Below are 14,862 nucleotides of genomic sequence, written 5' to 3'. Positions count from 1 at the left end.
CTTTGGAGCCATTCCAAAGGAAAGGTGACAGCATTTGGGGAGCTTCATATGCTGAATCATACTGTCCCACCTATCTTACAGATGTCTACATGTGAATCAGCTGTACCACTTCACTCTTTGTGAAGATCAAATCAGTGAAGTTCAAGAAATAACATTAAAAAAAAATTACACCTCTAGTTTTCACTTCCTAAGAAGGCTTTTTTGGCCTATTAAGGCCAGTAAAAGACAGCAATAGTATAGTTATTGACACAGAGCACAAGCAGGATCAGATTTGAGTCATTTCAATTTGAACAGGTGAGGCATACCAAGATCAAAATTAGTTAGTTTCTTTTCCCTTGGTTTCTTCAGAAGTTAAAATCAGAACTATTTAGAGAGCTCTTTATCACTCCTCTTTTTATGCATTAATTTTTACTATATTTTGTCACATTATTGCACACAATATTGAGCCACAAAACAGATGGGACAAAATTGCCAAGCTGCATGTCAGTGTCACAGGCCAAACCAAAACCTCCAGTAAGAAAAAACCCCATCATACAAGTACAACTTTCACAGCAGCATATAAATATTTTTATTTATATAAAATATAAAGTTTATGAACACTCCAAAAAGCATATGTAGGATATTCTGAAACAAAATTCTGTACCCGTCACAGTGTGGCTTTGTCCTGTAACTTATGGCATGTTTTGGTCATTCCTGTAGAGTGCTTTCAAACATGTATAACATTTCCTACTGAATGGAAATGCCACATTCAAAAGAATATTTTAGTCTTTCTAATTTTATTTTCACCAAGGCTTTCTTTTGTTTTGGATTTTTTGTTGTTTTTCTCAGTCAATATGAAACAACTGATATCAGTTTATTTAAATAACTGTCCTGAATTTTCTTTCCCGGCATAAATCTTTTCATTTCATTTCACTTACTAAATAAAAAGGAGACATGGATACACCAAACCAGTCCTTTCCAGTGCCTCACTGCAGTTGTATGCAGAAGGCATACTAATTTTCACAGACTATGAAAAGTGGGGGTTTTTCTCCAGAAGACTTTTCTTTTCCACAAAACCTCCTGTTCTTACGAGTCTCAGTTTTCAGAGAATGGACAGGTAGTGCACAGTGATCTCCAAAAGCTATTTTGTGGAAACTCTGTACTTTTTACTGAGGTTTTTTAACTTGACTTCCTCTGGAAATTAGGTTTACACAATTACATGTCTCGTCCTGAGCCCAAACAAATTGTGAGTCTGTTGGACCGTTTCATCCTGCTTTAGCTGAGTGCCAGGCTGCTCCAAGTTAATATGTTCCAAGCAATTTAGAGAGAATTGCTGGCAAGGTACAGAAGAGAGCACTGTTTTGGGTCAATCACTAAGGGAAGTGAAGGAATAACTCAGTTCCCATAATTACAAGATGCAGAGGCTTGGCAGGCAGTGTTATATGTAGGTTTGAACAAAACCTAATATATTTTCTTTACCCAACCAGAAAAGTTATGGATGTTAAAGGGACTTAGAGGTAAGCTTGCAGGTGTGGGGAGGAGAAGGGAGAATAGGTGGCATAGGAGAAACCTGAGAGTCCTTTGAAGAGTTTTAGGGAAGTGGTTGAAGGGATCTGGAGGAATCACTTCTGTGCTTGGGATGTAAAGTACAAAGGCAGGGCGACAGGAAGGGTGTGTGAATTATACAGATATGGGACAGACATAAAGAAATCAAAAATCTGTGTTAAATCAGTGGAAGGACATCAGCAGAATATTCACTGAGATTCATTCATTTTGGGAGTTGCATTGTGAAGAGCAGCAATATTTCTGCCAAACACTCATCTAAAGCAGATGAGGGAATTAAGAATAGATGTAACATAGCTTGGAAATACTATATGTGGAGAATTGTTTTTAATCAGCCTATTCCCATGTGAATAATGGAAATGTTTTTAAGTGAAGATGCAAATGAAGTGACCAAGAGGGCAGATCCAACCACTTCCTGCATATTTTTAATTCTTCCAGAAAGGGGCCCAAACCCCCTATGCACCAAAAGTCATAGGTTTTGCACATTAATGTTTAGAATGACTTCTCATTAAAGTATACTCTGAGTAAACAGTCATATAGTAATCTTGAAAGACTTCAGCCCTGTCTGTGATCCAACAAATGGATATTCTTTGCAGAGATAAGTGTAGAGATTTACAGGCTAGAAAGAAAACTAGTAAATTGCAGTATGATAAGACTGGGAGATTAATTCCATTTTAAATTAAGGACCTCTGGTGAGTACTTCCTCTAAGCATGAAACAAACTTACAAGTTTTTAATGGCAATATATAGTGCAGATAGCAATGATAGCATACAGAGAGTGCAGCACCCCAGGTAAATAATCCAGATGACACACTAAGTGTGGATGAACCACAAGGCCAGAACCTCATCGAACCAATTATACACAGCATGGTAATGAGAAGATACTTGGATAGTCCAGCCCAAGTCCAAATCTGTACTTCAAATAAACATTTATAAGGACACGGAAACAAGTAAAATTTATACTAAGTAGTCATTTTTGTACTCCTTCTGCAGTTATGTAAAACTATACCTCAATATAATGGTCAGGATGGAGAAGGCAATTTGTCACAAAAGATATATGGGGACCTGAGAAAGGAAATAAGTGGAACAAGGGCGACAGAAGCTCCAGGGCCCTACAGGCAGAGTGAAATCTGTGCCTGTCCTTGGCTGAGTGTGTATTTGAACATAACAAGGTGAATCCATACCTTTCACCTCTCCAAACGGGGAGCCTACGGCAAAGTGCCCTGCCCACCCCACAGTTTCCCTCAGGTGGCCTTGGCAAAGACTCAGAGACAGAATATTTATGTGGGTACAAAAAATGTTCTGCCCTACTTTACCAAGGGCCAAAGAAGATGTACCAGGCAGACATGGGAAAATATTCAGTCACTGAGAATCTTTTAAACTGAAGAACAAACAGATGAAGGCAAAATTGTCTCTAAAGCCATTAAAAAAGACAAAATGCTTGCAGGTGAGAGGTTTTTCCAAGCCTGCTGGGTACAGAGGTCATGCCATGCTTCTTTTTTACAAATTCAAATAAATAACTTTCAGTGAAGAGAAGCAGAAGTTATGGGTATTTTGTTGCTCAGGAAACTAATGTTTTGCTCTGGAAATTAAGATGCTAAGTGTATGTTGCATCTATATAAAAAACTGGAGGCTCCGAGCTGGGAGTACCTGGGTGTTGTGCTGACCAGGAATGTTTGACTGCTTCCTTATGTGACACATCCTGTTCTGGGAATTTTTGGCACTACTATCAATTGTTGTGCTCACATCTCCTGCACCTGTGCCAAAGTCACAGAGAGCCACTGAAAACCCACAGACCCTTCAGAAGAATCTTCTTTTGCTAAGTAATGGAAGCTTTAAAATGCTGAATTGCTATTAGTGTTTTTCTTGATACCCAATTTCAAAAGGAAGTCTAGAGAAATTAATAAAAAATTGACTATCTGAGATAAGAAACAGCTATTTAACACAAAGTGATATTTACAATTACTAGGGATGAAAAATTGATACGATATGTGGGTTGAAGGAAAGTTTTATACAACAAAAAATTCAAAAATGCCACTGGGGGGAAATATGTAACCTACATAACACCAAAATACTATAGGAAGCAAGAAATTCTTGTACCTGTAAAGCCTAGAATGCGATAGTCTCTGCAAGGATACGTACCCATTTGACACCCTACATTCCAGAACTCTTGAGGATTATAATTTGAAGAGGTCATTCTTGTTCCTTTCGGGTAAATTCTTGTAATAAATCTTGCAGTATGTGCAATAAACTCTCTAGCTGATAAACAGAAGGATAAAATTTTGATAAGAAAACATTAGTCATTAAAGAGGTCCTATTTCAATAAATAATAAAAATGCAGTAATTTTATCCAGCAATTTTTTACAAAATATTATATCAATGTATTCTATCTTAACATTAATACACGGACCACTCTGAGCTATTCCTAAAATCCTATCTTGAAACCTTAATATTTTGCGCATATTTGAATCTGACAGTAGTTCTGTATATAGTGGAGGCTTTTGTTGGAAATTCATTAGCCAAAAATCATTCCTCCACTGAAATATTCTGTTTCTTCACTGAAATATTCTGTTTCTTCACTATTTTGCAGGGTAAACATATGATTTCTACACTAAAGACCACTGTTCTCATGGGAAACTGAGACGCAGAACAGGAAACTGCACAAAAGTTTCCTCACTCTATAATAGCTCAAAACGAAAAAAAAAAAAAAAAAAAAAATCTCTAGATGATCTTTGCTTTTTTGCTTTGTGGAGGCTTACATAAAATTACTAAATATTATTAAGACCAGGGAAAAGCATCTTTTTAAAGGCCACTTAAATTATTCTTCTTATAAAAGCCTCAGAAGATGTTAACTATTCATGTACATTGTTTTGCCTTCTTCTGGCAGTGTTCCCTCCTTTCTCATATGCAGGCATAGACTACCTGGATGTGGGAAGCTTCAGATAACTTCTATCATCACGATTACTTTTTAATAATTCAACAAAATAATCTACGTTTCCAGGGTCATCTCTCTGATCTATTCCATTCTCATCTCTTTTTGGTTTGTTTGTTTGTTTAGGAGTTTTGTTTGATTTCGGTTTGGTTTGTTGTTTGGGGGTGGTTTTTTAAAGGGAAGGAGAGGTTATAGAAATACTTTTATATTCCCTGGAGTGCTCGAGGAGCCACAGAGGACTCTCTGTGAATGGCTGGAAAATCCTACTTTTTGATGCCGTTCAGCATCATTCATCTCACCAGCCACTGAATCACCTCCTATAAGTGGGTGGGTGGCAGCTGGGCTGGCCCTGACTGAATGGGCATGTGGCAGACCTCATTGTCATTGTCATGCTCGGTGATCTCTGCTCTTAACCCTCCCAGGGCTCTGGGCAGGCAGCTGGAGTTCAAACAGCAGAGGTTGCACTGCGCTGGCCGCACCAAATGGAGCTGCTCCAACACAGAATGAGTTTGGAATAATCCAGCTTGGCTGGGATGAAAGGTCTGGTCCAGTGGAGCAAACTGCCTGCTGTGGGGTTTATCCATCCCATTAATGAGGACTCTCTTATCTGCACTTCTCACCAGAGCCAGGAGACTACCAAGCCAACTCCACTGAGTTCTCAGCCCAAACATCAGGAAGAGAGGGGGGGGAGTGAAATTTATTCCACACTTTTGTAAGTACTGACTGTAACTCCTAAATTATTTGATGCAGAAAACAATGAATTGAAAGGCAGACATACACTTTGTAGCCTGTGTCAATATTTGATCTTATAAAAACACACGGAATTAAAACAAAGTTGAATTTCAATTTTCCTCACAAAACCAACGGCAATAAAAATATGTTATGCAAAGGACATTTTTAAAACAGTGTTACACAAAGAACCAAATAAAAGCAGACAGCAGGTGTTTAATATAATTTTAACCCTTCCAATGCCTAAGCAGTGAACCATAGCAGCAATGTATCTTTTAACTGATTAAGTCTAAATAAATTACCTGAAGATCGTAAAAGTTTTCGTGCATAACTCTCTCCAATTGAATTATTTTCAAAGCACTGCTGATGCTGCAGGGAATGGTCAAAGCTAACAAACTTCTGAGATTTGGTATAAATCACAAGGTCTGACAATGCAAGGGCAATCTTTGTCTTCCTCATCTAATAATCATTGGATGAACAATGGAATAAAAAAGTCACAATAATGCATATTTCATTATTATTAATATTAATAATTCAGACAAATAATCATTTTGTATGCATAAAGCATGAGAAAATATGTCACAGTTAATTAATTCAATAAATATGACCTTTAATAGTGAGATTTGACCCACTGAGAGAAAATTGAGGTTATTGTGTTTATCATAACAGTCATAGGGTGAGTGGAGAAATGCATCCTAGCAGAATGTTCTTCTGGATAGCTTTACAATTTTCCTGCTTCTAAGACTGGCTTGCAAATAACATCATTTTTTCATGGCTTTTAACCTTACTCCTTAAAACATACCTCTAATTTTCTATTCTTAAATATATAAAGTACTAGAAAAGACCAACAACATAACTCACCTATAAAATGCAGACTAACAGGAAAATAGTACACTGTGGCAAGCAAGTTAGTCAAAGTCAAAGGTATATTCCTCTAAATATTGCTCTGAAATTAGGAAAACACTTTTCTTCTTAAGGTCGAAAGTTCTCTCACCAAAATATTAATTTAGTCTTGCTCCATTACCAAAACAAGCAAAAATGACTGAAATTTTACCAGGGTCTTTTCTCTTGCAGAGAGGCACAATGTGGCCACCTCATTTGCCTTAGCAGAACTTGTGAGCTAATTGGGGGCAGTAGCCAGCAGAGAGCTGTTAATGCTAATCATGTTTACATTCCATTAAAGCTTTTGAAGGCAAATCTCATCTGACAAAATTATAGAGATTGCCTGCTCATGGCTCTTAAACTATGCAAAGTTCACGAGCATTAATTATTCTGGGGCTATGTCCCATGAGGAACAAGAGGAGTCTACTGCCTGGAAATCCTGAAATTTCTGGATTTCTGGAAATCCTGAAAAATATAACTCTCTGGAGGCTGGCATTGGCACAAGCAAAGCCAACAGCATCACTGAGATGTCTTGGCTGTGGATTCAAATGCTCTCCCACCCTTCTATAAAGCAATACAGTGGGACATCAAGACAAGTACTCCAACAGAGTGGGACCCTGGAAATCACTTCCTCTTCTCTCTGTGAAACATGAGCAGAAACTCTTTGTTGCTGCTGTTTAATAGTATGTGGAATACATTCTCCTCTGTAACAGGGTCCTACAATTATATTTGAAACCTGTTTTCTAGAAAGTTGGCCTTTCCTGTCCAAAGACCACTCCATCCTTCCTCAGAATTTTTCCTTTCCATCTCTCCATGTTGGGTGGAATGAGAAAGAAGCAAAAATTTCACCATCAAATCATATTTAAAAAAGAGACACTGCCTCTCAGCAGGAATGCTGGGCTCTTAGGAGCATTGCCAATTTAGCCACATTCAGATAAACAGAGCATGAGGTGCAAGAGTGACTGTATATGTCAGGTGTTGCTTCACATCTTAAAAGAGTTGAACAAAGCAGTTTCAACCCAAATGAAGCAACAGATTTTCCATGGTAGAGAATTATACTTGGTTAAAAAAGTAAGTTCCTTCTGACTTTCAAAGAGGAGATTACACCAAATTTTTACACTTCTTTCAGAAATGGTGCTTAATGTTAAGTCTCTGCATGATAAAGGTAAAAATACCTCTTCAGTTCCAGGTGCTGAAAAATGTTTCAGCACAACCAGCACTGCACACCTAATTTAATGCAAAAAAAACTGGAACAGAAGAAAATAGGGGAATCTGTCTATCTAAAAATAGACTGGTATTGGGCAAGAAATAGTTAAGTCTGTCTGTTGTCATCAGGAACTGCGCTATACATAGTTCCAGAAGGGCCATGGCACCAACATTTGGGTAATTCACCTAAAATCTGCTGTAGTGCTGAACACCTGGGACAAGCACAAAACTTGAAAGAGGAATGTGTGGTTGAAGTACAAGGTGGGAGCACAGAGAGGGGTTGCTTTTTAGTTGGATACTAAAATGTGGTGACTTTATAAGAATAGGAAAACTCTGAAGCCTTGAGCTTAAACATGTAATTTCCAAATGCACTGATCTTAGTAATTTTAAAGTTTCCCTTTAAGATTTAGTCTCCATTTTAAGATAATATATAGTCCTCCTTTAAAAAAAAAAATCTATGTGTTCTCCATATTCAATCAAAGCAAAAGTTACCTTAGGTTTTTTTTGAGGAAGGAGTGAAGATCTACGTTCTCCTTTTCTTTTGGATGGACTCCTCACTGTCGGAGGAGGTATCGTGTCATCTGACGCTCTGTCCTCAGATTCAGTCTCAGATAATTCCTCTACCTCACCATGATATTCTTCCTCCATCCTGAGCAGGCTTTGCTCAAGTGTTCCAACTTTTTTATTTTTTATCAGAACTTTGAATTTTAATGCCTATAGAAAATAGGTTTAACAATAGTAGCTAGAATTATGTAGGGTTTTATCTCTTGGGATTATTTAATTCATCTTCAAAGTTGTTTATTAAGTATAATGAAGTGAGCTTACAAAATGAAGTAAAATAGACATGAGTGAAAGAGAAATCAAAGTCAAATAAACCAAACATATTTTGGGGGTCAAAATATACAACAGAATGTGACTATCTAACCCCATGACAGGAAAAAAAGGCTCTCCACCACAGATGATGAAACTACGAAAATATAAAAATGGGATGTTAAGTAAAAGCCAAAGATGATAGCCAGGCAAGACGGAGAAGATATATTTTTTTACTATGTCTATGCTTCCATGTATATATACACACTTAATGATGTGCCTGATATTAATTTGGAATGTTTCGATCTATCATTGAGGCTGCAGGAAATTTGTTATTCAATTAGTGCCTTGAGCATATCTGTCTTGTGTACCAAATTAAATTTTTGTTTATAACTTGTGCTATTTTACAGCATATTCTTATGCTGATCTTACTTGGCCAGGGAAACAACAGTTTTGTGATTTTGCCTAAGCAGTTTCTCTATTTTTAAATGGACATGTATCAAACTCCATAATACATGGAGGGGAAAAACATCATTGAATTATATCAATTCTAATAACATGGCTTTCATCTATGCAACAGAATTCTATAAGTATATCTTTAACTTTGATTTAATAAATTATATTAATAGCAAAGATGCTATTATGTGGCAGACATTCAACTCTACATCTGTACACAGGAGCTGCCAGTGAGTAACAGGACTATCACTCTTGGATAAAGTGATCCACAGAAATATTCCTTAAATTTCCAATACTCTAGTGAAAATGAAGATTACACTACTGCGAGTGTGGCAGGAATAGGGAAAAAATAATTTCACAATAACTGAAAGGTAACGGAAATGCTGTATTTTAAGGTATCCATAAAGTAAACATGAAACTTATGGATGATGGAAACATATAAACCCAAAGTTTTATCATGGAAAGCAGAGCCATAGGCAAGGATAAAGACATCCTATTTATTTCCATTGCAAGCTCCATTGCTCATAACCTCCTTATCACTTCAAATCTCACGTTGGTAGTTGCCGGGGTGCCAGTGGAATGAGACCTCCTATGCCCAATATCCATCAAGGCCATGCTGCTGGAAGGTTTGATTAGTTGCTCTGCACTGGTGACTCAGAACAAGGATGCCCTCTAATATTTCCTTCATTTTTTATTGATGCATTCTTTTATTTTTTTTTCCTCTGTGATATTTTTGGAAGACTTTTAATATGATTAAGGCTATCCATAATTTTAAGAGTTCTGAATTTTCCTTTACATGTTCACATTTCCCAACATTTAAAAGCAATTCTATCCACTTTTGTACTTGTATCTTGTTATTCACCACAAGACTTAATTCTAATTATAAAAGAAATAAAAGACCTGTCACACAAGGGAAGAAAAATCTTTCTATGGCTACATTACTGCCTTCTATATACAAACTTTTTTAAGTAAAAAAAGACCATCATGTGTGTGTGTGATGATATAAAAATGGGTCATGATGTTTTAAATCAGTCTCTGTTAGCAAAAAGGTAAACATCCTGAGGTAGGAGAAGTTCTTAAGGATTTTTGTTGCTGTTTTGCTTTGTTTTCTACAAAGATAACATTAAAAATCACAGCTTTTTTTAGAAATAGTTACAAAAAATACTCCAGGGATATGAAAATTTGCTATTTTTTGGCCAGAAGAAAATTCCAATAGTAGTTACCCCAAATCACTGAAAGGGAAACACAGAGTGAAGAAATGGCATACCAAGGATGTTTTCTAAACTTCAAACACCTTCAAAATAAACTTACAGCAAATGTATTGTTACAAAATCAGTGACTCTGTGAAATCTGAGTTCTTTCATTAGTAATTGCCACTGCTAAACACGTGACACCTTTTTCTTTACATGTGCAAGTCTTCTAAGAGAGTTGAAAAGCCTTTTAATGAGCTGAAAGTTTGAGCATTCACTATAACTTCTCCCTTGTAGTTTTATTATGAAAGGCAAAATATGTTAAAAATACATTTGCTGTTTACATCTATATAAATTGTAAACATACTAAAAAATTTAAATGTGTAAAACATAATAGGTCTTCCCTAGAGGGTAGTGGGACTTCAAGGCTGACATAAGCAAAAGCCTCAAAGTACAATCAACTGGAACAAATATTTACATAATTAAATGAACAGAACTTTTTTTCTGGTACATTCTGGTTAATGTGATGTACAACACAAATCAGTTGATGTAATACTAAGTTTCCAAGACAAAAATCACAAGTACTTTGGATCAGGCAAACCCACCTATTGACTACTGCAATTAATGTAAAAATTCAGTCCCCAGAAATGTAAAGAATAAACCCTGGATTTGAGACGTAACTATTATAAAAATAATAGATTCTCCTGTTTAAATTTAGCTTGTTGTTCTTCCTTCTCCTCTCCTGACCAGCTGTAGGTGCTTATTTAGGGGAATATCAAGTCCTGAAAATCATGCTAAGTAATAAGGTTAAAGTCTCTTCTGAGTTTTACATAATATTCTATTTCAGGAATTATGCTGCTGTCTTCAATACTGATATAGAGTGAAGACGCAACACCTCCTGTGAAGTCTAACACAGGGAAAGGTTTTGAGACAATGACAAGATTTGCTAAGTACAACTGTTAAAAAAACCCAACACCAGCTATCTTTAACAATTCAAGAGAATCACACTTACTGAAGTGTGAATGGATGTCTCTGTAGCAGCCTTATAAATCACAGTTATCAAGATACTTTAAATCAATACTATCACCAATGTCTGATCTCTAGGTAAACAGATATTAATTATATCAGGAGCAGTATTTTGGCTACCTCATAACAAGTTTTCATGCAACACATTTACCCAGTGACAAGAACCCTACCCTGAAAATTCCACCTCTGTATTGTGCTCTGTAGTAGACTTCAGGTAAGTCTGGTGCAAGGCTAAACAGCTGTGCTATAGCTGAGATGATATTCTACAGAATCAACTAAACCTCTGGATGGATTGGAAAGAAATCCAAAGAATGATTGCAGAAAAAGATGGTGACAGGTTGGCCAGGATTATTAAGATGATGTGCTCAGAGCCTTCATTGCACAGATCCCTCACCAAAATTCAATGTTCCAAGAAGATACCTCGCCAAATGAAAGACCTGATTTTTATACACCAAATAAACCATCGACCCAAAGCCCACCTGGGTGATGATATAAAATGTGTCAGTGTCTTGGTTTTAGTTACCTCCTGAAGTTGCTTTACACTGCAGGGAAGCTGTTAACAACAGATAGTGATTGTCATTACATTTCTGGGAAAACCATGTTCCCTCAAGAAGAGTGCAATGCCTAAAAATATTGATGGAATTAGATGAGTCTTCCATAAGTACTCACTACAGCCTAGAGATTCCAGAAATTTTATGAGAAAAAATACTGGAGGTTTTTATTATTTTTGAAGTCATCACCAAGACGTACCACACTCTCATATCTTTCTTCTTATTTTTGCAAAAAGATGCCATGGATTGATTGAAAGGCAAAAGAGTGACTGGAAACCTTTTAACTTGCTAAGGAGCAAAGGTATTTCTGATGCAAACACTTGGTCAAGACATTTGCATGCAAGAATTTTTGATCAAAATAAATAGGAGTTAATCTCATAACTGAAGCAACAGAATTAGATATGCTAAAGCCTAAAGCTGGCTTGATCTTGATTTTTTCAGTGAAAACACGCTGCGTAGAGAGCTCCTTTTTATAATGAGTAGACAGAGGTGAAGAAAAGTGTGAAGAATGAGTCCTAGCTTATGTAGTTAGCTGGTTTTCCCCATAACAGCAGAATTTAAAGTGTCCACAGCCCATAAAGTTGTACTAGAGACCTTCTATTGATCTTTCTCAAGGAGATTATTAAACAGATCCTTTTATTTTGACACTACAGGTTTAGCAACCACAAGGAAGCCTTAGCAATCCTGGCCAGAAATGCTTCTGAACAACCACAATAAAGTAATTGATCTTGCAGCTGTGTGGTAAACATTAAAGACAGCTTATAAAATCACAGTAGCTGCCACTTCACTTTCAGGTAATCACACATCAATATCTTATTCCAACTTTGCAACAGGAAACCTGCAAATAGTAAAAAATTCCTAACTATCTGATATATATATCCTGTCAGCAGTGTAAGACAGTCCAATGCACTACGATGCAAAATGGTTGAGGAACAAACCTTCATCAAAGCATCAATGTGTTTACATTCTTTCCTGTGTTGTATCAGATCCAGTTGCTGTCAAATTTCTTGGGAGAGGAAGGACACAGCAGAGTAAGTAATGGCATCCTCATGTTTTCTAAGTTCATCTACAAATTGCTGCACAAGACACTTCATTCCTTCTCTTTTTATCAGCACACCACCAGGAGTGCTGGTGCCACCAGCAGGGATGTCTGGCATCAGTCAGTGACGTCAAATTTAATTTAATGTAGGACCTGACTCAAAGGACCTGATATTCCAGTGAATATTAGAGGAAGTTGATGAAGTCTCTTTAGAAGCACCATGATGGCCAAGACTAGGAGCAGAAAATTGTATCAGGTCTGTTGCTTTGGGTGGCAAAACATCTGCTTGGGAAAGAGGTAGAATACATAGGTGAAGCTTAAGGGTAGCTTCAGTTTCTCATGGGATAAGGGATGTGTGAAAGAAAGAAACAGAGCAAAAGTCTTGTCTTTCCTCCATATGTAGAGGAAGAATTGTGTGTTGAGGTGCTACAGAGTACAGGAATTGCAGGGAACTAACAATATCAATATAGTCAGCTGGAAGTGTGACTATATGACTGAGGACAAAGAATTAAAAAACCTTTACTCCTGAAATTTTCTGGGGTTTGTTTTTCAGATGAAGCAAGTGTTGGGAAAAGCAGACAGAAGTGTTCAGTGATGCTCCACATTTATTTTCTGATCTTCCACGTAAATTTCACTTAGAATTACAATGGAAGGAGACACCATTGCAAGGCGGTCCAAGGAACCACTTAAGAGCGGGTTTGTTCCTCATTTTAACCTCCTTCCACACACTCACAATCATCTCAGCTCAAGATCTACTTAAAGAAGGAAGCAGAAGACTGACCTTATAAGAGAAGAGAAAATATTTTCCATGGAAACCTCCAAAACTCCAAAACCTAAAAGGAACCTGTAATTGGCAAATGTTTCTCTGAAGTGTTTGGAGAAACTATGTGGTTTCTCACTCCATGTACACACAAAAGAACCATTTAATTCTTATCTTAAAGAGCATTGAGGTGGATTTTTCCCTATTCTTGCTCATGCTCCATCTTGAAAAAAGAGGAGCAGTAAATTATATGATGGCTTCTTTTTTTCACACTAACTGACAATCCTTCCCACAAAGAGCATTTTAAATTCAGCATTTATGGTTCTGTAACATCTCTTTCGCAGAGCTTAAGTAAAGCAGGCTGAAGACTAAATTCAGAATTTGGCGTTCTCAAGTGATGATGAATTTACCCAGGCCTTAACAACACACAAGCTCCCAAGCTTTAAAGATGTGATGTCATTAAATTCCTTTTGAATATGGACCAAAAGTGGTTCTTCAAAAAGATACCAGCCAAAAGTCAAGCTTGCTACTGAATTTACAAATTCAGTCATAGCTGCATGTTGCTAAGTAAAATCCTACTGATTTTTCTTACATGTTTGATCAGAACATCTAGGAGAAATGGAGACGATCCTAATTTATGCTCATTCTCAAGATAATAATTTTATTAAATTCCAGATTTTGTAACCAGCTGATCACAGTGGTGTCATTTAGGGAATCCTTACACCTCACTCAGATGGGAATTATGTCTCACAATACTTTAATATGTTAAAAGTTCAGGAGAATGAATCTCACTTGACAACACTTCCATAATTACAGACCCAGCAACCCATTCTCAAACAAAACTTTACAGAGCTGACTGATGAAAATTCTAAGCTATGAAAATATGAAGTATGAATTCCATATATCACAGTAACTATATGTTAAGGAATATATATCATAGAAAGTAATATTTTTAAGTGTGTTATTCAGTGATTCCATGTTCATTGATTTTGTGCTTGCTTCAGAAGACATATGATCCTTGGACATCTCATACACTGAATCCAGCTTTGAGAAGCTTTAGAACAAGCCATCCTGCTTGATGTAGTTTATATTTTTTCCTAATTAAAAAAGAAGTTTTCAAGGCTTCAAAATTATATTAGACACCATGATGTAAAAAAAAATATTAGGCTAATAAAAGGCAGACAAATGTGAATATTAAATATATTTACAACAACATTGTTATGGAAATATAAGAGTATAGTAATACTTCAGCACCTCTTCTAGACAGATCACTTCAAAAATATTTTTCCTTGACAAATACTTTAAAAATGACAATCTTTTGTGTGCTATTTTTCCTTATGACAGTGCTTCCTTCCCGCATTTTCATTTGCACTTTTTTTAGTTAATGTAAAAAAAAAAAAAAAGTGTAAAATACAGCTATTACTAGCAACAGTGACAAGCCGAAATAAGCATTTTTGTATGTATGCATGTATCTGTGCTACACAAGATTTGAAAAAAAATTTGTCCTTGAAAGAAAATTATGTGCAAAGACGGGAACGATGGAAATTTATTTGTTTTAGTTTGCAATAAAATTTTCGACACCCATCTAATTGCTTTTTCTGACTCCATATCCCAGGGGTCTCAGGCTACCCACTGAGAAACACTGTCTTAGGGAGAAACACACTGAGAAAGAGAATGCCTTTGCAGTAGCAGAACACAAAGAAAAAGCTTCATCATCACTGTTACTGACAAAAAATATAG

At 36.5% G+C, this 14,862-nt stretch overlaps 1 protein-coding gene across 1 annotated transcript in view; it reads right to left on the bottom strand.

Annotated features, from left to right (window-relative positions):
* PLCZ1 (phospholipase C zeta 1) overlaps positions 1–14,862 on the bottom strand; it is a 44,188-nt gene that overhangs the window by 13,738 nt on the left and 15,588 nt on the right. Inside the window, exons 7-9 of the mRNA XM_066318761.1 lie at positions 7,783–8,004; positions 5,505–5,661; positions 3,684–3,800 (exon numbers count right to left, since the gene is read on the bottom strand). Of these exons, the coding sequence (XP_066174858.1) occupies positions 3,684–3,800; positions 5,505–5,661; positions 7,783–8,004 (496 nt within the window). The remainder of the gene's footprint in view (positions 1–3,683; positions 3,801–5,504; positions 5,662–7,782; positions 8,005–14,862) is intronic.

Source organism: Sylvia atricapilla, chromosome 5 (genome assembly GCF_009819655.1).
Source record: "Sylvia atricapilla isolate bSylAtr1 chromosome 5, bSylAtr1.pri, whole genome shotgun sequence".
Classification (NCBI taxonomy): domain Eukaryota; kingdom Metazoa; phylum Chordata; class Aves; order Passeriformes; family Sylviidae; genus Sylvia; species Sylvia atricapilla.
Note: the sequence above shows the minus strand (reverse complement) of the source record. Positions and strands in the feature narration are given on the sequence as shown.